The sequence below is a fragment of the Pseudopipra pipra genome, chromosome Z (assembly GCF_036250125.1).
Source record: "Pseudopipra pipra isolate bDixPip1 chromosome Z, bDixPip1.hap1, whole genome shotgun sequence".
NCBI lineage: Eukaryota > Metazoa > Chordata > Aves > Passeriformes > Pipridae > Pseudopipra > Pseudopipra pipra.
Genome location: NC_087581.1, coordinates 26,132,053 through 26,158,798, shown reverse-complemented (window position 1 = coordinate 26,158,798; position 26,746 = coordinate 26,132,053). Strand labels below are relative to the sequence as shown.

Below are 26,746 nucleotides of genomic sequence, written 5' to 3'. Positions count from 1 at the left end.
CCTTACCAATATATGTTTTCAGACACCAATTATTCAGTGTCTTTTCACTCTAATCCACCCTAAGGGAATTATTGATAAAAACGTGGGTTATTCCCCCCCTCCCTTTTTCTGGGGCGGGTCCTAACACCAAGCTACAGTTGTGCTTAGTGCTACCTGCAGTTTTATCATCTTTAACGTAAATCTTTATTGCAAAAGATGTGCTTTAATTTTAAATGAGCTAAGACAAATTTGCTGCCTCAATGTAAAATCCCACAAGACACAGGACACAGGCTGCTTTTATCATCATTTAGGTAGTATGTTAAAAATGCCTTGTCTCAAACAGGATTTACATTTAGATGGTCAAATTTTGGTGCTGCTTCTTAACACAAAATGCATTATTTTCTTAATGAAGACAGTCTCACTCATCAAAGATTGCATTGTCAATACATCTATATTTACCTCTATATATATACATGTCTATTTATCTATCAGAGAGCAATTACATACTCGTACAATTGCTTTGTTTCACCCTGCAGAGAATATAACTGGATAACAAACTCCCCCATCATTTTGCCTATGAGAAGAATGAAAAATAAATTCTGCATTCTTGTTCCTCTTTCCTCTGGTCTCCCTCAAGGAAAAAGATAGTACTTCCCCACCTTATTGTGGGGAAATCTTTTAATCTAGATATTCTTACTATTGTCTTATCGCTAGCATTTTCCAAAACAACCATTTTCTTTTAATAATTTAATTTAAATGGCTGCAGAAACATACCAAAAAGGAACCACATACAGTTCAGAAAAAGAAAATGCTGAATGCTGCATCTGGGGAGGAATAACCCCATGCACCAACACGTGGGGCAGCTGGGCAGGCAGCGGCCTGGCAGAGAAGGCCCCGGGGCGGCTGCGAGACACCGGGTGGGACATGGGCCAGCTCTGTGTCCCTGCCCTCGGCCTCACCAGGCCTCACCTGGAGTGCTGTGCCTGCTCTGGGCTCTCCAGTCCAAGAGAGACGAGGAGCTACTGGAGAGAGCCCAGGGAAGGGCCACAAACACAGTGAAGGAACTGGAATCTCTCTCCTATGAGGAAAAGCTGCGAGAGCTGAGATAGTTCAGCCTGGAGAAGGTGCAGGGGCACCAGACTCTCACCACAGGGCCTGACAAGCCTAAGGTTAAACTGGGGGGTTTAAGGCCACCAAAAGTGGCTGACATGCCATGAAACAGGGGCTTTCCCCCTCTGGGGTGTTCGCTGTCCTCACTAGGCAACAGCCGGGGTGCCACAGGCTCCTGCAGTCGGCACATTTGGCCCTGGCCTCCTGCAAGTGCCACAGGCAGTGTGTGACCTCCAGCAGGACCGTGGCCCTGCGCTGGCAGCGCTGCCGCTGTGCAGAGACGTGGCCTGTGCGGGGGCTGCGGGTCCTGCATGGGGCTGTCCCAGCACCTCAGCTTGAGGAGGGCACCACTGAGGGCTCCCAGACAGCTCCTCCTTCCCTGACCGCCTCCTGCAGGTACCCTGTGCCAGCCTGAGTCCAGCTGGCTGTCCCGGGGGCAGTGCCAAGTGGGAGGTTTGTCCTGGAAGGGGGGCAGCGTGCCTGGGGCAGCAGAGGGGGCAGGCACACGTGGAAGGCAGCTGTGGGGCTGGCGGTCACTTTTGGGCCTGCAAGGAGACCCTGTGGGAGGCCTTTGTCTCCCCTCTCTCCCCATTCTCTGGGGCCTTCTCTGCTGTTCCGTTCCTGGCGCCAGAGAAGCTCAGGCACTGTGCACGTGTCTTGGCAGAGCATGGCACCCGGAGCCGAAGAGGCTCTGCAGGAGAGCGGCTCGGCCACGACGGCCGGTACGAGCCAGAGGCAGTGGGAGGCAGTGGCAGAAGGCCTGTGCCCCATCTGCCTGGACAACATGGACGACACAGCCCACATCATCCCCTGCCTGCACACCTTCTGCTTCGGCTGCATCCAGCAGTGGGCTGCCGTGCACGCCGTGTGCCCGCTCTGCCGGCAGCACTTCAGCCGCATCCTGCACATGGTGAGAGCGGACGACGACTACCAGGAGTGCGTGGTTGCCTCGTCCTCCCGCCAGCAGAGTCCCGCAGCCAGACAGAGAGTGCGCAGCAGATCCCCACAGTGGCGCTACCACCTGCGCCCACGGCCCAACAACAATCCCACTGCTGGGAGAAGGGGGCCGGCAGAGAGGGACTAAGGGAGGGCTCCAAGGAACTCCGACACCTCTGCCCCACAGACTGCAGGGGGATGCTAAGCCAGCCCTGCCGATGGACCTGTCATCCACTTGGACTTGCTGAGAGCGCAGCTTATGGCCTTCATGCAACGTGAATGAACATCCAGAATCTTTCCAGAGCGTGCATCTTTCAAAACCATTTGGTACACTGCACATGAACCCACTAATTACAGGGAGGTGTAATTTTATCTCTCTCTTTTTCATTACTATTATTATTCTTCACAGTAGTATTGTTATTATTAAAATTATTAAAGCGTTCTTACCTTAACCCACAAGGTTTATCCTTTTCTTTCCAATTATCCTCCCCAATGGGGCGGGGGTGGCAAGCAGCTGCATGGAATTGGTTGCTGGCTGGGGTTCTCTAATTTGATGTGCTGGTGCTGGAAAATCATTGTCATCATTGCCACTGTACAAAGATCCAAAGCTTTTCAGAGCATGATTCTCTGAAAATCAAAGCAAGCCACTGCAGGCAATGCTTTCTAGCCCTATCTCAAGAGTGTAGGAAAACAAAAGGGGAAATTGTCTGGAGTGTACCATAAACTACTTTATTAAAAATGCTGCAACAGAGCCCCTTTGGCCCACACTCTCCCAGCCTTGCCCCTCCAAGCACCAGAGCATGGTTGTCCAAGCCCTGTGGCCATGAGCCAGGCCACCTGACCTGAAGCAAAGCCAGGTCCATGGACACAGGCCATGCTGACAACCCTCTCCCTGCTGGTACCTCTACACCCAAATGGCTCCAGTCATCCACCTGTCACAGCCCTCTGAGCCTTCCTCTGCCACTTCTCTACAGCAGCAGCCTGGCTCCTCCAGCCCCAAATCCCATGGCCATGGTAGGAATGGAAGATAAGATATCCTGGTGTTCTGGGAACAGGCTTCACAGAAGACACTGACAGGGAATGATCTGCACACCTTGGCTTGGTCTCTGTCAGACAGCAAAGCTCTAAACTCTGAGCATCCTGGGCCTTCAGGAGCCAGTCAAGGAGCAGACTGCAATGCAAACAAAGCATATTTTTGCATCTGCCCCACTCCCACTCTTGCTGAGCCCTTCCCAGTCCCTTGCTTTTAATCCTTTCCCCAGACACACCAGAACCAGCCTTGAACCTTTGCACAAGCTCTGCAACAACCCCCTCTCATAGAGTCTGAGCAGCTCCATAGATTCTTGCCCAATATCCCACAAGGGTCCCCCCAGTCCTGCTGGCAGAGACCCCCACAGCCAGAGAAGCTCCTGTGCTGTGTTCCTGTGGGATCCATCTCAGATCTGCAAGAAAGGGCCTGGAGGTCCTGGGGACACCAACAAGCAAACAGCACTGTCAGTGTGCCCTGTCAGTTGGCACAAAAGGCAAACTGCCTCCTGGGGGACACTGGGAAGAGGAGTGCTGCCAGCATCCCCCCCTCTCCTCAGCCTTGAGAGGCTGCACCTGGAGTGCTGTGCCCAGCTCTGGGTTCTCCAGTCCAAGAGAGACAAGGAGCTACTAGAGAGAGCCCAGGGAAAGCCCACGAACACAGTGAAGGAACTGAAGTCTTTCCCCTATAAGGAAAAGCCAAGAGAACTCAATTCAGAGAAAGTGCAGAGGGATCTCACCACTGTTTGTAAATACCAGGTGCAGGGAGTAAAGAAGAGGGAGCTTGACTCCTCTTGATGGTGCCCAGTGACAGAACAAGAGGCAATGAGTACACAGTGAAATTACATTTAAGTACGAGACAACTTTTTTACTGCGGTGGTGGTCTTGGACTGGGAAAATTGTCTATACATTTAAGCACAATCACTAGCTTTCAGTATCAAGAAGAAAATGGAAGCAGAAGGTAACCTTTGTTCCTCTACCACCTCACTAGGTACACAGCTGTGCAATTAACCTGTCAAAACAAGGCAGGAACCAACTACTGGGCCCCTTACACTTCTAACAAAACTTCTGATAAAGTTATCACTAATCACAGATTAACAACTATAAAATATGTGTGAAAAATGCATTACAACATAGAACAAAGCCAGATTACAGTTCTTGGATGGCACAATGAATGTACACATGAAGCTCTTGACAGAGATGATGACCAATATTCCTCTTATCTCAGATAATTTACCATGCCCAAGAACTGGGAAAACAAACACTACTTCACTATGAAGTTTTTCAGAGAACAGTAAAAAGAAAACACACTAACTCTGCTGCAGTATCAGATACATCTATTTAACTTGTTCATATATTCATCAGCCCATAAAAGGGAATGAGAGGCAGAGCAAATCAAATATCAGGAAGTGTTACAATAGGTAATAATGCATATGAAACTGATATAAGGAGATCTGTGTGGAGCATGCAGACTTACCCTTAGACGAGAAATTGAAAACCATTTCCTAGGGTACCAGAATTCCTTTACATGTTTTTGGTCCGATATATTTCCACTAGCTCTTTGTCTTACTAGTGTAGCTAACATCTACAGTACCAGCAAAACTTGCAATAAAAGCACTGACCTGCCATTAGCCTATTCAGAGGTAGCTAGGTGGTCAAATTATTGATCCAAAAAATATCTTGTAGCATCAAACACTGCATTGACAATAAAAAATACAAAATTAAAAAAACCACACTAAAACAAAACAAAACAAAAAAAACCAAACCAAAAACAACAAAAAAAACACCCCCCACACACACATTTTTCTGATTTTATTCTGAGATTCACATTGTTCTGCATTAGACAGGACTGTGCTTTGCTGCCCAGGAAATACAAAACGGAAGTTCAGTACTGCAGAGCAGTGTCCAGTATAGCATTGGACAGTAAAAGAACTTCAGAACCAAAACCTTTGTTAACATGTGCAAAAGAACATATGTCCACAAACATCCATGGTCCTTCTCCCACACTTATACATCCACGCAGATCCTCCAACCACTCTCTGAAGCTGAGAAGATAGGATGACCAGAGATCTGTGTGGCTGCAAAGCACAAAGGTATCATCACTTCCTTGGCTAGGTTACTGCATTACTAATGTGTTTATATTAACTTATAAACACTGACACCACCACAACTCTTTGGCATTAGGAGGTTGTGAACATATGTGTTCAAAATAGTTTTGTTTTCATCAGTAAATAGGTAGGGATGAGTCTTGACATGCCAAGTGTGCCTAAATGAAAACTTCTTTACTATGCTTCAGTATTTTTAAATCTGCATACAATTAAAAGCATGCTAGCTAGCAAATTCTTTAAAACACTTTCCTAATACGAGTAGGGCAAAAGGCTCTATAAGTGGAGTCAGAAGGGTTACAAACTTCTCTAAGAAAGGGTTACAGTGCAGTGATGGTTGGCCAAAAATGTCAATCTTTTGCAGTAGATACATTCAAAAGGCATCACTGTTATTACAACTTTGCTCTTTACCAAACAGTATGCTTAGTTTAGCTCTTTTCCTTTTTTTATTAAACAGAACATATAACAAAGAATATATGTCATTTTATCATTATTCCTTTTGGGTGGCTGTAAAAGATAAAAAGATCGTTTGAGATCTATGTGCCTTCTTTCAATAATTACTTTCTAAAGTAATCAGAATTGCCATCAGCCAATTGTTCCTTATGTTTTGATAAAAGATCAGGATTCTGCCTGTGAGAGAGTGACAATATGATGTGCTGCTTATTCAATTTTTCTACCACATGAATAGGAGATATTTTCCCACAACACTGCAAGAAGATAAGGAATTTCTCTAGTCATAATGTTTAATAAAAGTAACGAAGCTTCTGAGGGAAAAACAAAAATGTGTCTAGCTTCCTGTGGATTAGGCCCCAAAACTGGGATAAACAGTTCATTAAGAGTAACTCTTTCATATTTTCAAGACAGGTGATCAGATTCACTTCTTCATAATCAGCTAATCCAGGATATTAAATACAAATATTTTTAAGTAAGGATTTTGGATTAATATAAAAACCTAAACACTGCATTTCTGATGCAGTCAGATCCTTAAGAATATTTGTTTTAGTCAGACAGACACAAGACATTATGCAAGGAGTTCACATTACACTTACAAACCACAAAATGTATTCTTTTACTGATTTTTCGTCCTATTTAGACTTATTTTAGATTTAGTTAAAAAAATACTGTTATCCCACCTGAAATAAATAAAAGTGCTACTGAAATTTAAAGTCTTTAACTTCACAGAAATATCTTGTTTGCATTTCATGCAAAAGAATTTTGTGTTACATACCTTTCTCTCTGAGAAGCTTTTACAGGAGGTTTGATTTGGCAGAGACAGAACTGATAAGACCGAACAAACGGTCCTGTATGATATCCTGGTCGCTTTTTAATCTGTGAAAAGTCTATTAATCAGACAGAACATGCCCAGAGAGTGAACAAGATTTCTGCATCAACTCTGTATTAACTTCCACCAGTTCCATACATTTCTATGAAATGTTCTATCCTCACTTGCAGCTAGCCTGAAACCTATAATTAAAAAAGCTGGTATCAGTTCTATAGGCTGGCAGGCAGTGAAGACCAATCTTAGATAATTCAACTTCATTCCAGCCAATTGTATTTCTAGTTTAAAAAAAACCCACATCTGTACGCTTTATACAGTGACACACACACAAAAAAAGGCTGTAAATAAAGATGTGTAAAAGGAAGTCACTATATACACAGTTCTTTTATTTATGCCTTAAAAAAAATGCCTCCCTATTGTGATCTATTAACTGTCAAGAAGAAAACTAACATAAACATGTTCTACATTCATAAATATGTTCTTCAGGGGAAAAAAAAGGAAAGAAAAAACAAACAAAAAGTGTCAACAGCAGTACCTTTCCATTAAGAAATGGAAACACCTTTTTTCCTGGCAGTTTGACACAGTAAACTGAAGAGGGAAAACTAGATTTAAAAAAGAAAAAAGATATGACTATTCTAATTCTATATTAAACACAATTTATATGGATTCAGTATTGCAAAACTGAAATACTGCCATCAACTCTGTTCTTAAACACTTGCAGTAAGTTTTCTATGTAAGCAGATAATTAAACCATTTCTATCAGAGAGCTACCTTAATGCAGTATTCAACCTAAAGCAGAATAATCAGAATTTGTTACGTATTTCCATCATTTTTATGATTTTCTCCTTGCTTGCTGCATATCTAAAAAGTTAATTATAGTTCAATTAAAGAAAACAATAGCTTACAGTCTATAATACTTCTAAGTAAGAATTGTAACTCTAGAAACAGAATTGAGTTCAATTTCCATGCAATCTCCAGTTTCTGGGTATTTCCATTCCACTTGGAAGAACTGATGAAGGAAATGAAATCCTCAGTTGCAAAGCCTAAACCAGATTTACCATCTTGATGTTCGTGTGCATGCAAAAACAGAAGTGATGCTTCCTTGTAGACTGTCATGAATTCAGGTAATACAACTCTATGTTCTGATTCCCATGAGTTTTCCCCCCCAAGTTCAGATCTGGCATTCTAACATGAATACACTTCACACTGCCCTCACTGAATCATCACTCTCATTTGATTGCAGCAAAAGCTGTAATTATGTCCTTGTAGTTTTTTGCCACAAGTAAAGACTGATATTAAATCACATAGCCTGACAGTAAGGCCAAGAGGAGAAGAAATTAAAGTCTACAAAGTATAGAACTGCATGTGTAAACAGGTTCCGTAAAGGATGGAAATGACCACAGAACTACTTTTCTCCTAACTTTGTTCCCTTATTTCCTGTTAAACATATGTAAGTGCTGTAAGTCCAAATCCTGCAAAATAGCATTTAGAAGTTTTGTGTTCAGCATGGGTCTCTGAATACTTAATAGGGTTATTTTTTATTTATATTGCATGTGATAAGACCAAATTAGATCATTAAATTTTAACATTCCATGGAGGAATGGTAATGGCTTTCTCATGATGTCTGAATAGTTAGTATACAACTTTTGCGTTTACTTTTCCAGTGCAATCAGCATCTTATTTTATTGCACAGATGTCACTCTACCAAATTATTATCAGACTGTTCCATCTTGAAGTAGATAATTCTATGCCATATGTTTTGTAGGAATTAAGATTCTTGCACTGGCACATACCATATTGCTCTCTCTCACTAAATACAGTTGAAGAATTAATGCTTAATAGACACATGCAGCGAACACTAAACCTGCCGCTGGGAAGGACGTGACACAAAAAGAGAAACATTACTTGATGTTCTCTTCAACTGTAACCAAGCTATTGGAAAAGAACTAGCAATTTAAACTCAAGACTTGTACAATCATGAAATCACACCAGGGAAGATAGAAGGACCGGGAATTATATTCTTTGATAAGTTTCCTCTATCTTCTGAGAAAATACAAAGTTTCTTCAGCTTCTGTTAACTGAGGATGGAAGCTGAGGATGCACAATGCCTTGCAGAATCAAAAGCTTTGTGAACTTAGGTAACTTAAGAAGAAAGTAAAACTGGGCTCAAGAGTCACAAACAGAAGAAAAATTAAGTTAAACTATAAACAAATATTGCTACCTGGGTCACGAACATTGTGTTTTCATCCAAATTCATCAGAAGTATATGTGAAATATTTGTGCAATGGGAAAAAAATGTAGTAAGATGACCTTTTTAAAATCAGATGCCCATCTTCTTGAAATCATTTTTCTCTGAAACATTTACTCAGCAAATACTGTATCTTCTACCCTTTATATGCTAAAAAGGTAAAATGATCACTTCCAACTTCTTCACTATTACAAATACAGAAGACACTGAGAGTGATTTATTGTACACTATGCCCTCTTTTACTTTTTCCATTCTTATAGAAGATGTCAACTGCAGTAAACAGAGCTGCTAAAAAGTGCTACTGAAAGTTCTACTGAAAGTTCACATTCTTCATATTGTACAAAGTGGAATGAAACATCACCCAACAAAAGTCCTGCAATTACCACAGGAATTCCCACAAATAAGCTCTTTTGCTGAGTACCTAGCAAACAAGGTTGGACTGTGAGGTTCATTTCCTTCTGTTTCTTTCAGGTTGTTTATAGAGGAAATTGAAAAAAAAAAGAAAGAAAAAAGATATCAAGCAGTATACTGCAAGTACTAAAAGCTATCTATAGACACATTGGTGTCTTTTCCTATTTTTTCAGGGACAGGTTTTAACCACTTTGAGATTTTATTACTGCTCCATTTCTGGGGATCACAACACACAAAATTCCAGTTTAAAGGAAGTAAAAACAGGTGATTTTAATGACAAAATGAAAGCAGAACCAAGATTGTCTGTCTCTATTGCACAAGAAGCAAAAGGTGTTATTTTATGTTCTTTCTTGTCCTCTTGCTTTGGAACTTGGCATTAGACTGTCTCTAGAAAAAATACGCCTTATGCATTCCTATCATATAGTTTTGCAGTTCTAATTAATCTCCATAGAATTACATGTATGTCATATGTCTTTTTCCTCACTTGACCTACCAGGTTGCCCACTCTAATATTAAGAACAGAAAAAAATATTTTGTTATATCTTTCTAAACTATTTTTACAGACCACAATCTGGAACTTCACTTTCACTAGGCATAAAAACTTTATTGTGATGCTAGCTTAAATATATTCATAGATTGCCTATGTGCTTTTTTTATATTAGTGCTTGGATAACACTTTCATACTTGAAAGAATAATGTTTCTAAACCCACCACATCTGCAACAGAATCATAGGATTTGGTTACCCACAAACTCAAGTACAGTTTGGTGTCCTGGATTCACCCAACAGACCTAAAAATTATGCCTATACGGAGAAAACAAGAAAGCTCAAATGCATTTATACATAAAATTGTAGCTTGCTTCTCAATCCCACTTCTGTGCCTTTGCTATCTCTCTCTGTGATAACTCTTGTCAGTAAACCAAGGGGATTTTTTTCTATTTGCTTTCAAAGAAGATTCCTTTCTGTCAACAACTTTTTGAATTTAACTTTTCTTGAACAGAATTCTTGTTCAGAATTGCGTAGTCTTTCAAGTGAGTTTTACTGCAGTCTTCTGCAATAGAAATGACACCTGCACTTCACTACTACAAAGAAATATGTTACTGATACTATCTACAACTGCATTTCTTTTATTCAGTAACATCCTGTAGAGTTCTCACAGTCATGAGCTACATAGACCCAAGGTAATTTCTGAGATGAGGTCCCAGTTGCCACCAGTCATTCCTGTTACTCAGACCCTAGAGGATCACCCTTTTAAATCACTAAACAAGCAAATGAAATTGAAGTATTGACACTGTGCTGGTGTAGTGGTTTGAATCAGGTTTTCCCCCTGAAGCTAAGAAAGTGGTAAACCCCAGGGGGTGGTAACCCCTGGAAGTTTTGAAGTTTGTCCAATCTGCGCTCCTGCGAAATGTAAACATACCACAAGCAAACGGAAGAGAAGGGTAGTTGTAGTCTGGTTGGAGAAGAAGTGACCATGTTGTAAGACCACGAGGAGAGAGAGCAGGAGCCCCCTGGGGGGGCTTTGGCCCCCCAGCCCCCAGCGGGGGCCTGCGGGGACCTGGAACAGCATAAAGCTGGGCTAGTGCCTGCAGCTGAGAGCTAAGGAAGTTTTCTCCACCGTGAGTGAGCAGAGACAGCAGCGGCAGAAGCAGCGTCCAGAAGCGATGGCAGAGAGCCAAAAAGATAAGAAGCGGCAGAGGCATTACAGCCAAGCAGGAGAGACACAGTGTTGTCCGAAAAAGAGCTAGCAGCAGCCGAAAGAGAGAACTGAGTTCTACAGAGAGGAAGTTTGGGGGTAAGAACTGCTAAACTCCCCTAAACTTTCTTTGAGATCCCTCCAAAGGGGAGGGGGTGGACTCTTACTGATTAGAAGTCCTAAATGGAGTAAAGGAGCTAAGAAGCTTGGTTGTCCTGAGAGCTCAGCCAGGACAGTGTGTAGGAGGTTGGCCTTGGGGCCCTCCCTTGCTGCAAGCTACAAAGAAGCTCGCAGCCATCTTGAGGCAGGGCACAGAAGCTCTGCAAGGGGCTTGAGTCCCCTGAAGATAGATACCAGACCGTCACGAAGACCCCCTGTGCTCGTGATATGACCGTGGTGGAACGACCTTTGTCTGGGGTGAACATAGCCCACGGAAGACCCCTCGCTTGGAAACGACGGGGCCCGGGGGGGGGGGGGCTTGGATACCCCCCTCATGAGTGCTGGCAGAAATCCAGCTATCAGCTGCTGCATATGAAGAGGGCAGATGACTGCTGCCTTAGAAGATACTGCTGCTCAGAGTAGAGACTAGAAGGGATCTGTCCTTCTTCCCTCCTGGACTTTTATTTGGAGGGGAGAAGAGATCTGATCCAGGAGGGGAGAAGAGATCTGATCCATTGTAAATACTTATGTCATGGTAGAGATAGTTGCAATCGTGTGTATAATGTATTATAATATTTATTTGTACAGTCATTGTAGTATATTCCCTTTCCCCAATTTGGGTCTCGTGTGATTGTCTGGAAAACCCATCTCACATTGGATTGAGACGTGACAGGGGGCTAGGACTAGGGAATTAGATTTTTGAGGCTCTCAAACCATGACAGCTGGCTAGCATATGTCTGCTGGAAGCTGTGCCGCAGCACTCTCCTGTCACAACAATTATCACTTAGGACTAAAGAGATGTTTTTCTCCACATACGAGAAGATGCAACAAGGGGGTGCAGAACTGGTGTATAACTCAGATGCACCAAGGTTTGCATAACTGAGAGAGAACAATTCAGTAAAAAGTCAGTCCTCCCCACCCCACCCCCACCATGGTTTAAGCATTTTAAAACAGTGGTAAAAAATTTCTTCAATCAAACACAATATAGTAATAATTTTAAAATATCTGTGATGTCAAACAGCAAAAAATTACCAGTGAGGCAGTCCCATTATTGCCACTCCACACTCTCTTAGGTCCAGTTTTCATTCATAGCTTGAATAATTGAGCTCAAGGCTTCCTACCCTTCCAGGGTAAGAAGACTCTGTCTGCAATCCTGTTACTCAAAAAAATTTTATTTGTTCAAATACCATTTCTAGATTTCTGGGAAAAATAAGTTTCTCCAAACTTGGAAAAGTGGCAACTATTTTATATTTGAATAAAATGAGAAACAGGTAGTAGAATTGTAATAATTACAGGCAAAGGAATCTGTGTCAAATTTCTCTGCTTCCCCTAAAAAGACTCCTTCTCGGGTGTAACTTGGTAGTTCACGATTCTCATAGCCTACTAGACAACAGAGGAAACAATGCTTAAGCCTATAACTGGGCTCAAACCGTTCACTGTAACTAGCCAGCCTGTCTACAGGCCTTTGTTTCAGAATCTGTGACCAGTAATTAATACAGCCTTTCACACCTCTTTTAAATGAAAGAAGATTTTAATCTTAAAGGAACAAATAACTCTGAATGAAAAAAAAATGTCTGAACAATAAAACACTGTCCACAGATACCTGTTTTTCAAAAGCCGAGTCCAGATGCCCAAGATCATGCATGCATTCTCAATCTCTATATCTGCCTGGTTTTCTGTGAATAATTCTCATTTTCCAGACAATACTACTTTTCTAATCATTTCAATTGTCTGAATTAACCTCTCCAAGCCACTGCAAGAAAATACATCCTTATGAGCTAGGCTTGGAATAAATGTTTTCGCAATTAAGAAAGTGTGCATGTTTCGCACTCTCCAGTTCAAGCCCAAAATAAAGCCACTCCTACTTCCAAACCATACCCTGTATTTAAACACTTTCTTCTCTCCTCCTGTAAAATGCACAGTGACACACAGGTGCACAACATTTACAGTACTACTATTAACCAGGTGATATACCTTATGGGCATTACCAGTCACAGGTGATGGGAAGACTTTAACACTGTTTACAGGTCAACAATACCAGTTAATTTCTGTAATTTTAATATAAAGCAGGTACTCCCCTAACAGATCAATTAACTGTCTTCACAGGACTTCAATGGCAATTTTGAAATCAAATCAAGATTTTAAACAAATGGAGAGTAAAGGTGATGTATATTTAAATACATTACATTCTCAACAAGGTGAAAAACACTATCTGTCAAGAATGGTCTTTTCTAGTCTACAGTGATTAATTGTTAATTGATTAGAACGCTGACAGTACATTTTAATACACTGGAAACAGTATTCTATCTTAGAAACTCAGCAACAATATCACATTACTTTAATCCATGGTCCTAGTTACAGAAGAAAATGACAGAATTGGGGTTACTTGCACCAAGAGGTACAACATTACTGAGAATGACTGTGAATCAGACAAGTATTTATGTTACAGAACAATTTGACACTATGTAATTTGTAGTGTAACAGAACATAAATTAAATGTGAAATGGCAATATTTTCAAAAGTCATATTCCATTTGGCCCTTCTCTATCTGTGTCCTGGTCTCAAATGGCAAGAAAATCTTCTGTTAATCACTGCTATCTTCAAAGGGACACAGCTAGACACAAAGTACGGGTTGGAACTACTTTAAACTGCAACTGTGAAAATGTTCTTAGAAAAGGAAGACAGACTCATGGAACACTGATTAAAAAGCATAGACAGAAGACATTTTTACTTCCTTCCAACCTTGAATGCTCAGTCTTATGTAAAGTCACTTAGAAATTTTCAGGTAATATTTTCTGTTTCAGGAAATCATTAGTCCATCATCTAAAGGAGCCTAAACACACACAAATGCATCCTCTTCAGTATGATTGAGGAACACATCTTCTTACTTCTTCAGTGAAAGTGAATGGTACTGCTCAAAGAATACAATTCTTTTCTTAATAACTCCTAATGTTATTTGTAACTCTGTCATCTGTAATAAGGTAAAATGAATGGATACTACTGAATATATAATAAAAGTTGATCACCTATTCAAACAAGGAAGAATGTAATTTTTCATAACATCAGTGTAACAGATTGTAACAGATAACATTGTTTGTACATACTCTATGAAATACTGACAATAAATAGAGGTAAGGTTATTTACATGCAATAGTTGTCTGATACGCTTTGTATTACAAGCCTTATATTCCACTCACCTAATTTATAAGGGCAGGGCAACATGCTTAATGGACACCATTGGAGTTTGATAACTAAAACACAGATTGGGGAAAATACAACATGGCACCTGGCATGCTTTACTGGCATAAGTTTAAGCCATTTAAAAAGAAACAAAAAAACACACTACCCAAATAAAACAAAACAAAAACCACAAAACAAACAAAAACCAAACAAACAAATAAAAAACCACCTATCCCACCTCCTCACTTCATTCACTTCATTTTAGAAGTCTGCATCCAATTCCCTCTCTTTATGAAAAATGTATATAAAAAGGAGTTCAGCAGAGATTCATTGAGGCAGTCAGGGAAAAGAGCATGAGGAGACTGAGTGAGATGAGCATATTTACTATGGAAAACAGCTGAGGTGGTTTCAAGGGGGAACCAACAGCATCCCCCCTGTTCTTGAGTGGTTACCAGGAGAACAGAGTTGGAGCAGTGGTTTACAGGAGGGTGAGAGACAGTGGACATTCACTAAGAATGAACTAAGAAGAAAACTTTTTCCCCATGAGGACAGATCGGCAGTGGAGCCAGGGCCCTGAATTATTCTGTGATCCTATGAAACATATAAAATAGTTGACAACTTCATCTACATATCTTTGCATGCCAGGCTTATATCAGTGCCTGAAAACAACAAACATATACTGAAAATGGTTCACTTCCAAAAGGTTTAAAAGCCAATAAATTTTTCCCATCAGTGATTATAGAAGGTGAATTTTGAAACTCTTCAGTTATGATATGCATTAATTTTTGTAAATGCCACTAGTTAACAAGAGAGGACAAATCAAACAAATTGGTTGTATTACAAGACAAAATGCAAGAATGATTGTTTAACAAATCCATAAATTTAAAGAGTTGCATATTCTTCTGGGACGAAGAAATAGGAAATGTTTTTCCCATAATACTGATATAGTATCAAATCACAAAAAGCAAAAAAACACAAACCAACATAACTCAGCAGGCCTAGTTAAAACACTTCACTTGACTTCAGAGCAACAGGACTGAAGATTTTTCCTGAACTAATTTAAAACCAACCAGTGCTGAACATCAGGAAATTTCAGCTGCATAAATGTACTGGTCAACATGCAGTTGAGTGCAGCTACAGTAAACTAGAGTGCAAAGACATGATATCTTTCCTCCTACATGGAATATTTTTCATGCCTTCACTTTTTATATGCAATATTAGTGCAATTATAAGTTGCCCAGAGTTTTAAGGTTGCCCACTATTTAGTCTGATATTCTGGATTCAAATTAAATCTTTAGTAGTTTTTCCTGATATATTTAAGCTTTTTTATTGCTCATTAGACTTCATGACTACTTGGAGCAATGCAGTCCCTTGCCACTTACAAACTAACGTATGTTACAAAAAAACAAACTGTCTGGAGAAAAGAGCTAGCATTATTTGCATCCACAGTCAGGTACAAAATTCCATGAAGTGATTCATTATGTGCAACTTCTGATAGGGTTATATCCCTGCTTTCACAGGGCATATTCAAGCATAGGACTTCTATCAGCATGACTGAACAGAACCAGTACCATTTTAACCACAGCTCCAAATGCACACCAAGAACAATAGAGATGTTTCAAATATATTCTGCAGCCCCTTGAGAATGACACAAGGCTCAAGAGCCACTTGTTGCCATCAGCTGAACCACAGATTTAAGTGTAAATAAGAAGACTACTCAGGAACAGTGTGTGTAGAAAAGAATAAAAAACTGACCTTTTCTCCAACTGTAATCTTTGTACATCACTTATTAATATCTCCAGATTTACAAAGTCTGATGAATGAGTTTCTCAAGAATAAACAACTATCGTAAACCAGATTTCTCACACCAAACAATTGAGAGTATCTTTCAAAGAAGCATTGGGTCTGAATCCAGGCATTTGTTGTGTACAGTCAAAGATGTTCAATATGGAAATACCAGACTCCCTTAAACAACATTTAGCAGCAAAATATACAGAAAAAATTAGCTTTAACAATTTTCCGTGGCACAGTGACCTCAATAACAGCAATGTTATGCATAGCATTCAAGATTTTTTTCAGTGCCTATGGATTTTGAAAGCCAAACCAAACAGACTTGGAGAAGAAAATAATAATTACAAAGCATACAAGGAGAAAAAATATATATTTACTGCTCCTTCCTTCACTACTAAATTTGAAGACAGCTCACTTAGAAATAATTTACAAAGACAGTTGTCTAAAATTGCAATTAATACTCAAACACTATTATCATAAAACATATTTTTTTTATAACATAAACCAGAAACTTCACTGTGACTATACAGGAAAAAGAAGGTACAATGTCAGCTTATGTTAACATACCTATACTAGCCTTCATGCAGGAGCACAGGTTAAAAAGAACAAAACAGCTATCCATACATGGCTATCTACAGTTAGAAAAAAACAAGTACTTTCATTTCTCAGGCATGTTAAAATTACAGAAACACACTACCACTAAATAAGTACACATGTGCTAGCACAGGCTATGATTAACTTTCATTTTGCAGTTTGACGTGTGCTACAAGCCAATGTTCACGAAATTTAATGCACTCCATACCTCAAAACTCACTACAGAACAAGTCAGTCCATAAACAGACATTGTTTTTCCCCCAGAATATGCTGTACCTTAATAATCAGCTATGGTATCCAGAGAATTGTAGTTATACTACATTTGTCCCTATGAACAGAAAGGCGTATCTTGAATTCCCAGCATAATAAAAACCAAAGCCAAAAGTAGCATAGATGTAATATCACATTTTTCACTGTAAATGTGACTGAGGCATTTAAGAAAAGACAGATTCCAAAATGAAATATAGCAGGGAGATTAGCAAAGCCACTGTGATTCAAATAACAGTGAATTCTCCAAGGGTTCAAGCTTATCTGAGTCTCAGCAGCAGCACAACACAGCAAAAGTCCAAATCACAGATGCAGGGATTTTAAAGCACTAGAGCAACAGATATATACCACTAAATAAATCATTTTCATGAAAATGTAATTTCTTAACAATTAACAATTCTAGATGATGAACCTTTGCTTGAAGATTAAAAGTAAAATAAAATCAGAAACTGAAAATGGTCTAAATAGTATAAATTACTGAACTGTGTGTCCATGGTACCATGGTGTCATACGGGGGAAGCTGCAGGCGCAGCCTCTAGGGGGAGAGGGCAGAGGGTAACCAGTGCTGGACATCACCCGTTCTAGCCAGCTCCAGTGGAAACACCACAGGGCATGACTAAGCCCTGCAGCCTAGATGGAAAAGACTCAGCAAAACCATGTTTTAAAAAGGGAAAAACGAGCAGATAGTAAGAGGAGGAAGGAACAAAAATAGAGTGAGAAATGAGAGAGGGAATACCAAGATCAGAGGACAAGGGAAGGAGGTGGCCCATGGTAGAGCAGATATTATTCCCTGCAGCCTATGGAGAGTCCACAGCAGTTGGAAGCCTCCCAAGAGAACTGACATGTGGGTGAAGCCCACACCCACATGAAGCAGGGGAAAAGTGAGAGAAGGGAGGAGTGGCACAGAAATAATATCTGTACACTGAACACACACCCTCTCTGTGACCCTCAGGGAAGTAGAGGGTGGAAGAGTTGGGACTGAGAAGTGAAATTGACCCTCAGAAGTGAGGGAAGAAAGGTTTTGTTTTAAATTTTGTTTCTCACTACTCAAACGCATTTTAATTGGCAACAAATTAAATTATTTTTCCACACGTTGAGTCTGTTTTGCCCATAACAGGAGCTGGTAAGCAAGCAGCTGGGTGGACATTTATACCTAGCCATGGCTACATCATGACAATGAGGTAGGTTGAGAGCAGGAAAATGAATTATAAAGGACAGAGGCACTGTACTGTTTCCCCTCACACTTAATAATATCGTCAGGAAGTGATTTTACTTGGGGAAAAAAATACTTGTAAGTGTGGCAGACACAGTGTTAAAATTCTTAGTAAGACACACAATCTTAAAACTCCTAAGAAACTGGAAAAACTTTCTAAGATTGCACTTGACAGTTTACCATTTTACCCTGCAACAGACAAAGTAGGTTTTTTGGAGTTTATTTCAAAAACATACTGGCTTATTCCTCACATGATGCATATTATTATATGATACTACACTTAATGCAGACAAAACATTCCAGGCAGAAATCTGTATTTCATTATTAAAAAAAAGTAGGAAAATCTGACTCAAGGCAAAAGGATTTATCCTGAATTTCAGTTTTAATCCACAAATAAATGCCCTGTGATATGGTCAAATAAATATCGTTGGAAATGTAGTCATTTGCACTATCTGTTTTTAACACTGTTTTAACGTTTCTTTGATTATTCAGATTCTTTCCTTTAAACTTGTTAAAATATCTAAATCTTAAATGGCCTTGCCTTTTGTTATGCTTCAGAGTCAGTTTGAGTGGGTTTTTACTGTAATTTCCCACAATTACAATCACTTATACATCCTAAAAAGCTACAATATCAAAGTTTGTTTGCTTTTCATTTCCATAAAATCAGTAGTTTTCTGATGATCATTCAATTTGTCACAATTCTACAAGCTCTCCTCTCCCAAGAGGTGGCTTTTTATTAGGCAAAACACAGGGCTTTTACAGCTTCTCACTTTACAGAACGCTTTTAAAAAATTACTGTCTTCTTTTTCTTAAACATAATAGAAAACTTGTTCAACAGAAACCAGCTCACACCTTTTTTGAGAGGCACTGCCTCACTTTACTCTTCAACTACCTGCTTATCCAATTAAGCACTGTTGACAAGAGCACTGCTGAAAGCTATGAAAGAAGCCATATCGAATCTTCCCTGGCAACCACGACACAGGCCACAGAAGGATTATCACTGGGCCCCTAACAGCTATGCAGAAAACCCACGCTGGTTTTGCACCAACATTTTATTAAAGAATTTTCATATTCTTATTACTATCAGCCTCTACACACACCCGGAAGACACAATGATGTAAACCACAACATGGGCAAATTTCCATTGCACAAACTTTGCTCATAGCAGATTTAGAAAAAGCAAAAAGGAGAAGTTGCCAAGAGCTTACAGCACCTTGCATATGCTACAGCTCTCGCTGCTCCTGCCAGCTCTACAGCTGAATCAGTGATAACGCCCGTTGGAAATTTTAGAGTAAACAGACGAGGCTCCAAAGGGATAATATGAAATGAGCTTCTGGCAAAATAGTAAGATAAATAAAAAAAGGAAAAAACCTAGTAAGCTGAATGTGCCATAAAGAGCAGTAATAGTTTTCTAGTCATATCTATGAGGAAACTCCTGAATGCATTAGGTAGGGCACCATGCTCCTAAGCAACTTTGTGCCAGGCAGCTTTCACACATGTTTTCAAAGCATTATAAATAAAGAGTAACTGCCAAGTCATTATCCTCCCTTCCCTGAGCTAAAGAGTATCAGGCACATGCAGTTACTGTTCATGCTAATCATCACTGCTGTAAGATGGAACAGCAAAGAAACAGACCTGCTTAGTGTTGAGAAAAGCAATTTGACTAATAATTTCTGCCTAACAGTAATTTAGCTAATAAAATGTATGCAACAAGTGGGTAGACTTTTAGCACCTACCAACCATACCTTGCAATAATTCTCCTGAACAATATTGAGAAATAATATCATTTTATATGTTGAAACTCATAGATGGAACATTTCACTCATTTTAGTCTGGATGAACAAGTACCATCAGTACAAACAGATTTTTGTACATTTGGCCATGACAAACAGAAACAGATGGGAATCCGCTTTCTAACTACTATGTAGAAAAAAAGAACATATGTAGGTTTCTTAAAACACAGTAAAGAAAGTTTTTAATCAATGTTGGCATTTGCTGTGCACCAGACTCTCTCAAGAAGCAAGGTTAGAAAATGTGCTATAACATATTATTTTCATAAACCAATTTGTTTGGTCTTCCTACAACAATGAAAGCCAAGCCAGATTCTCAGCAAGTGTTCAACAGTCTCAAAGACCACAGAAGTCTGAGTATGGAAGAAAGAACTTGAATACACAGCCAATCACATTTTGTAAAGCACACACTGACATACTGTTAGAAACCAGAACATAACACTGAGCAACACCTTAAAAAAGGTTTTAGCAAGAATATTGGAGGTAACACACATAGCGGAATAAAACAGGAATGTTTATATTAGTGCATGAGATGTGAAAAAAAGCCTTAATATACAAATAGACCAAAATCTGTTCCTTTCTGAAAGGTGTCCTAGAAGATAAAGATACTCAGATATATCTCTGTGATAAGATGGCCAAAAATGTCTGTTGATACAAAAAAGTTAATTTTTCATGCATCTTTCATAACACCAAAACAGAACAGTTTTAGGCATATGTATTCCATGGCATTTCAAAAAAGAATCATAAAAGTCATGGAATAACAATGTTTAGACAGAATGTAAATTTCCATGTTAAGTATAGTCACCGTAAACTAGGTTTGCAGCAAGTGGAAAACTTTACAGTCAGTGGAGTTTAGCATACAATTCATGTCTTGCTTAAACTCATGTCTAAAGTCTCTTGCTAAAAAAACTACAATCTGCAAATACTTATTTCTCTCTCTGCTGACATTACACAAATCTATGATGATGAGCTCAGCTGTACACACCAAGGATGGCTAAAGTCAATCCTATTATATTACAGCATTAGAACCAGTCAAAATAGTAGGTCCTAAAACAAACTAACAGAAGAGAGGGAACATAAAACGAATCAGAAATTTAACTTGACAGAGAGATTTAAGGGAAAGAGAAGAACAAGAAATCTGAGGATTTCTCAGAAGCAGAATCTTCACATACACTTTTGCCGTATGAGGACTGACATTGAACAAAACTAGAAAAATAAAGCACAGGGGAAGGAAAGATGGAAATCTTACCTTATACCAACATTAAAAGAAGATATTACTGTAAGTAACAATGAAAAGCTCAACCAAACCTAAGAATGCTGGATTTTCTCACTATTCAGAGTTAGCTTCTTGTTAAGAAGTGCACGTGTTGATTAACATCATCAAAACCAACATTGTACATTCAAAACTCTATTTTCATTGTCAAACTAGAGGGGAAAAGGAGAATTTCCAGAAACAGCATTTTTGTTAAAATCCATGTCTCAATTATCTCTCAATTAACTCCATGCAGTAATACCCTTTAGTTTTTTTAAACAAATAAAAAAACAAAAGTGACATTTTTAATAGTTTAATAAATATTCACATTGATTTACATCATCAGATTTTATCAACTTTTTCATCTAAAAATTCATATAATTGGAGGGGAGGAGGGGGAGGTAATTTAAAACCAGTTTTCAAAACTAAGGAAAACAAAGCAAGCTTGGGAATAGTTTCTATGATGATATAGTTTTATGTACAGAAATGTTCGGAGAAAGGAAATCCAAAACTGGTTAGCGAGAACTAAATATATATCTTTTCTGCAGCTTTTGATGTTGCATCATTCCAAACTCTTAAAGAGCTCCACTGTTTGTCACCTATATATTACATCCTCTATAGCTAAATCAATCTTCAGGATTGACTCTAGGAGTCTAGCAGCTTAAGGACACCACTAATGCTGAAACATCAGCTATCCCTAGTGTTACTCAAGTCTATGGGATCTGGCAGAAATTTAGATGCTGTAATGTTCACTCACTAGAGGCGGAAAAAATCAGAACTTCTAGGTATGAATCACAAGACTACTCAAAACTATTCACATTTAATAATTTTATTTTAAAATATCTACCATTTTAACCACTGTTTTCAAGTGTGTGAGCAACTCCAGATATTAATATAAACAGCTTCCAAGATGGAGTTCAGCTTCAATAACTAGTTTAAATTACTTTCAAAGTACTTTAGTTTTAGTAGCTTATAAAGCAGCTTGTCTTAGCTAAAGACAACCATTTGATTTCCAGATCACACTGCTGTAACATCCAATAGTGATATGTAAGACTGTTAAAGAAAGAACATTAAAATGCAATTAGAGCTTGATCCTGTTAAATTCTCAGCAACTCCAGGAGGTGCTGAATGCCTTGACACTCCTTTTGAGTATCTTGATGTACTGGTATGTCTGAGCTCAGGCTATGTTTCATACAGACACATAAATTAACAAAGACTGCTTCCCCAGGATCCATGTTCTCAAGTTCTATGTGAACACTGTTTTGAAAGGACACCATCAAGACAGCAAAGTCAGTATTTTATTACATTAGCTGATGCACAGTAACAGACTAAGCTTTTAGCTCATTTTGCAGTGAGGAGGGGGAAGGATGTTGATCACTATTCTACTAGAAATAATCCTGTCATTAAAAAAAGACAATGCTAAAACACTAACACATAACCTCTGTCAGGATCCAATTTAAAAGACCCTGTTTGATTGTCTTCCCTCAAATATTCACACACATAAATAAATGCAGTGGGGGAAAAAAAAAAACAAACCACTATATACTTCCCTTTTATATACCCGAAAGCAACAAAAGGCCCCTCTACTTAATGCAGTCTGTGTAAACAGTAATATTTCTGTCATTAATTAGTGCCACATGGCACTGAACTCCTCTTTAGATAATGAACGCAAAATTACATTTGCTTTAATAGTTTTCTTCAACAAATATTTTACTAATTAAAAGTGCATTGTTTAGGAATACTTGAAGATATTTAAAAGGCTTCAGCTATATTTTAGAATGGTAACATTAAGATAAGGCAAGACTAAGACTGCCCATCAGCCAATTCAAAAATTGTCTGATAATGATAACAAAATCATAGTCAATAGAAAATACTTTATTATCCACAAACAACACTAGAACTACAAGTAGCCCTACTACTTGCCTTTTAAACTGCACTACCACATTCGAAAATGATTAAATACTGTTTGACAGTATGCAGAAACAGATCTGAATTTAAGAAACTATCCTACACTGTTAACCAGAAAAAGTTCAAAAAACCCCAAAACCCTAGATAAGATTTTGTAGTGCTGACCTTATCACTGCTATGACACTTTGTAGTGCTGAACTACAAAAGACATAAACACACTTAATCCTCGAAGAAAAATAATGTAGTTTTTAAGATTAAATTTGATTTATACAAGTCTAATTTCTACACAGGCAACATGCTTTATAGATATGGATGAAAATTCCAAACACAGACACATCACTGTATCTCAGGTTAATGTGATAAAAAAATCCACAAACAAAAGACAAAAATTTGTAGTTAACGAAAAGCTTTAATATCTGATGTTCTGAATAAAAAAAAAAAAAATCAGAGAAGAAATTTTCTCCCTATATATTATATCGATATCTTAAAAGAAAGAATTCAGTATAATGCCTACTTTAAAGAAACTGCCACAAGAGGACAGTTTTCAAAAGTTTTAACATAAGTATTCTGTACTGCAAGTAACTCACTCCCCCTTCAGAAGAACAAACTAAATATGAATTCTGGAACTGAGAAGAATCTTCCATGGAGCTGTGACACCCAGGAAAGAGACTGAAGTTACCAGGAATGTTAGAAAGGACTTCTACAACCTTCAAATTCAAAAAAGCAGCATGGGGAGTGCTGACAGAGTAAGGGCAAGAATCCAAGCATCTACAGGTACATGGCTATTCATCATCTTCACAGAGACCACAGCAGGAAGCCTTCGCAACACAATTCTCTCCAACATAATCACTCTCTTGCACGTTTCTAAACAGTTTAGAAATCCATGAAGTGCACATAATCCTCCTCTTGACACAACGCATGCATTCGAGTCAAAGACGCATGTTTTAACTTCACCTCCCAGCCCTTCACTGACATTATATTAGAACAAAGGAACAGCTTTGAGGACTCCTGTCTGGCAGGAAAGGAGATTTCATCATGAGGTACAAATTGTGGTCATGTCTTAACAAAGCAGGACAGCTGATACCTCAAAAAAGTACAAGTAATCCTGCTGAAATCTCGATGCCTTTCTGTGGAGACCTGCTCTACTCTGAAACAATCTCTGTATTTAAACAGCATAAATCCATGAGAGGGAAGAGAATAACACCTCGAGACTTATAAACATACAACATGGAGTTCAAGGTCCACCATGCAAATATGAAAGGAAATTTCTAATCCTCTCTTGTCTGTGATTCTACTCTTGAAAAGAGAAACATTTTACTCCCCATTTCTTCAGGAAGTGCTGAACTGTAGAAAGCGCCAAGTGTAAGAAGGTCACCTTGTTGTGAGTGGGGATCAAACTAGCAAAATAATGGAGCCATAATTCAAACAGATTAAAAAATACAGTGTCTCTCAAGTGTTTTTTTTAAAAGTAAACAAAAAGTAAAGAAAGCTTCTCCTTTTCTTAACTATACAAAATGTAATTGCAAACTTTTTAAAACTCACTATTTAGAAACAGATATTTAAAGGCTGCCTGAACTAAGCATCTGACCTAGAAGTGATTTTCAGAAGCAAACCCCAGCTGAGCTTCTGTATTTACAATCACGATTACGACTGTCCAATTTTCTAAAAGCAAACATAGCCATAGAGTATAAATTTGTCTACAGTGGGTATAAGTCCCAACACAGACTGAAGAAATCCTCTCTTATCTAGCCAGTTCTCATATCTTATAATGAGCTCTATCACACAGTGGAGTAATTAAGAGTTGATTTTATATAGGAGAAAAGCACAGGAGTTTACTCATGACACAGGTATAAGGCATCCATAATGAAACACTGCAAGAGAAAAGCTTGGGGGAAAAAAGATTACTTATGGCCTTTATCTCAAACTACAGCAGGCTTTGTTTGCTAATATCATTAACTTACTGGGTCAATTTTAAATCTTGGAATCTATTTACTCTATATAAAAAGACTTCTCTTTATGCACACAAATTGTATTTAGTGTGACTATGATACACCACTTTATTGACTATATTCATGTTATAGCATGAATCTTTTTCATTCAGAGATATAGCTTAATACATTTATAAATACAAAACTAGTGATGAAACGTAAGTCAGAAAGTCAGAAAAAGAGTGTCAGAAAATAGAAGGGAAAGCTCACATGGCAAAAGGATTTTTATATATTCTTGATTCCTAGAACAGAGGCATCACTAATAAAACAATTTCCAACAAAAAGTACAGCGTGTATCAGAATATAAGAAGCTGCAGTTTAATCAAAAGCACGAAAATCACACAAGTGGAATATTTTAAACTGTTCTAATGAAAAGCTGATGCCACTGTTCAACACTAGTATGCAAGTCATACCATACTTCCCTGAAACCCACTACTGAAAAACAACATTGCAACTTTTAATTAATTACACAGTCTATCCACTGTTACTTCTGTATACTTCAAAATGTGCTTTGCAGAACTGCCAAAAAGGCACACTTTCCCTACCTACTCAGACATGAAAAGGTTTCAGTTTTTGTTACAGTTTTCTTTTTAAAAATGTAAGACAAGAATCTTGTTAGACAAGACCTAAGAATCATCATTAGCTCTTGCACTGAGTATCTCATTTACTAACCAAAGATGCTGCAAGAGGAGTTTTTTTAATGATCTTTCTTATGATTCTCAAAATCAGATCTGGCAGATAATTAACACTATGAATATAATGTATATACTTATAATCATTTACAGCAGGAAAAAACAATGCTCAGGAATGCTGCTTTTTAAGAAGTATCCTCAAAAGCAAAAAGAAAATTTCAGAAGTGCTATGAACATTTCACCAGAAAATATTATAAACTCACTTTTAAAGCCTGGTAGTTTTACAGCACCATACAACTTGTTCAGTGAAAATCTCATGACACTAGGAACTCCTGCTTTCTATGCCTTCCTGAAGAGCACAGGAAGAGTTGTATGTGTGCTTATGTGCCTTGGTTTAAAATTCACACAAGACTCCAAAACTAACATATAAAACTAATCATTTACTGCTCATTTATCTATCTGGCCATTTAACACATTTACTTACTAATTATTTTTAATGACAATATGTGATACTTTACCACAGGACAAAGGACTTACATATTCATACTTTACATGACATGATTTTAATTAATGAATCTTGGCTAGCTGATCACCATCTTTTCATTTTCTGTCTGTTTTCATGTAAGACAGTTGTGTGATAACTTCTACTGAAAATGTCAGATACATCCACGAGACAAGATTTTTTAATAAAGTCAGGAATTTCACAAAACCCTGCAGTTTATTTTAATAAATATTTAATACTTGCATCTCTAATTTTAGAAGTGAACAGGTAATTCATATCTTTATTTTTGACCAACCAACAGGTATTTTTTAAAACTTTTTAGGTCAAGCCATTAATTTTTAATGACTACTTAAGTCACAAGATGATTCCACCAATACAATTTTAAATTGATCAGCAGACCTGCCTAAAGAAAATGGGAGTTGATATATATATATATATTATATCACCTAAATAAATTACCTTGTCATAAAATTTGAAAGTAGTTTTTAATTTATGTAGAAAATCACATTTTTCTGGTACCTCCAATATTGGTATCTATTTTCTGATACTAAATTTAAGTAAATATTAAGCATTTTTTTTAAATCAGAGCTGTAATTAGGATTTTTATAGGCCAAATACAGTAGTCATCACTCAAAATTACCCTGCCTCTGATGCTACCTTAACGATACCCTGTGTATCTAC

The 26,746-nt window shown here is 38.4% G+C and overlaps 2 protein-coding genes across 4 annotated transcripts in view; one reads left to right on the top strand and one right to left on the bottom strand.

Moving 5' to 3' along the window:
* The window catches only part of KDM4C (lysine demethylase 4C), a 256,405-nt gene that overhangs the window by 131,364 nt on the left and 98,295 nt on the right, over positions 1-26,746 (bottom strand). The window contains exon 10 of one of the 3 annotated variants that reach the window (XM_064641940.1): positions 6,391-6,620. The exons of the other annotated variants lie outside the window; for them this stretch is intronic. Coding sequence (XP_064498010.1) covers positions 6,609-6,620 — 12 coding nt within the window. The 3' untranslated portion in view covers positions 6,391-6,608. Of the gene's footprint in view, positions 1-6,390; positions 6,621-26,746 lie in introns of those variants that run through there. 3 annotated transcript variants of the gene reach the window in all.
* Positions 771-5,629, top strand: LOC135407127 (E3 ubiquitin-protein ligase Topors-like). The gene is made up of 2 exons (XM_064641942.1): positions 771-1,485; positions 1,754-5,629. The coding sequence occupies exon 2, from the start codon at positions 1,757-1,759 to the stop codon at positions 2,171-2,173; it is 417 nt and encodes a 138-aa protein (XP_064498012.1). The 5' UTR covers positions 771-1,485; positions 1,754-1,756; the 3' UTR covers positions 2,174-5,629.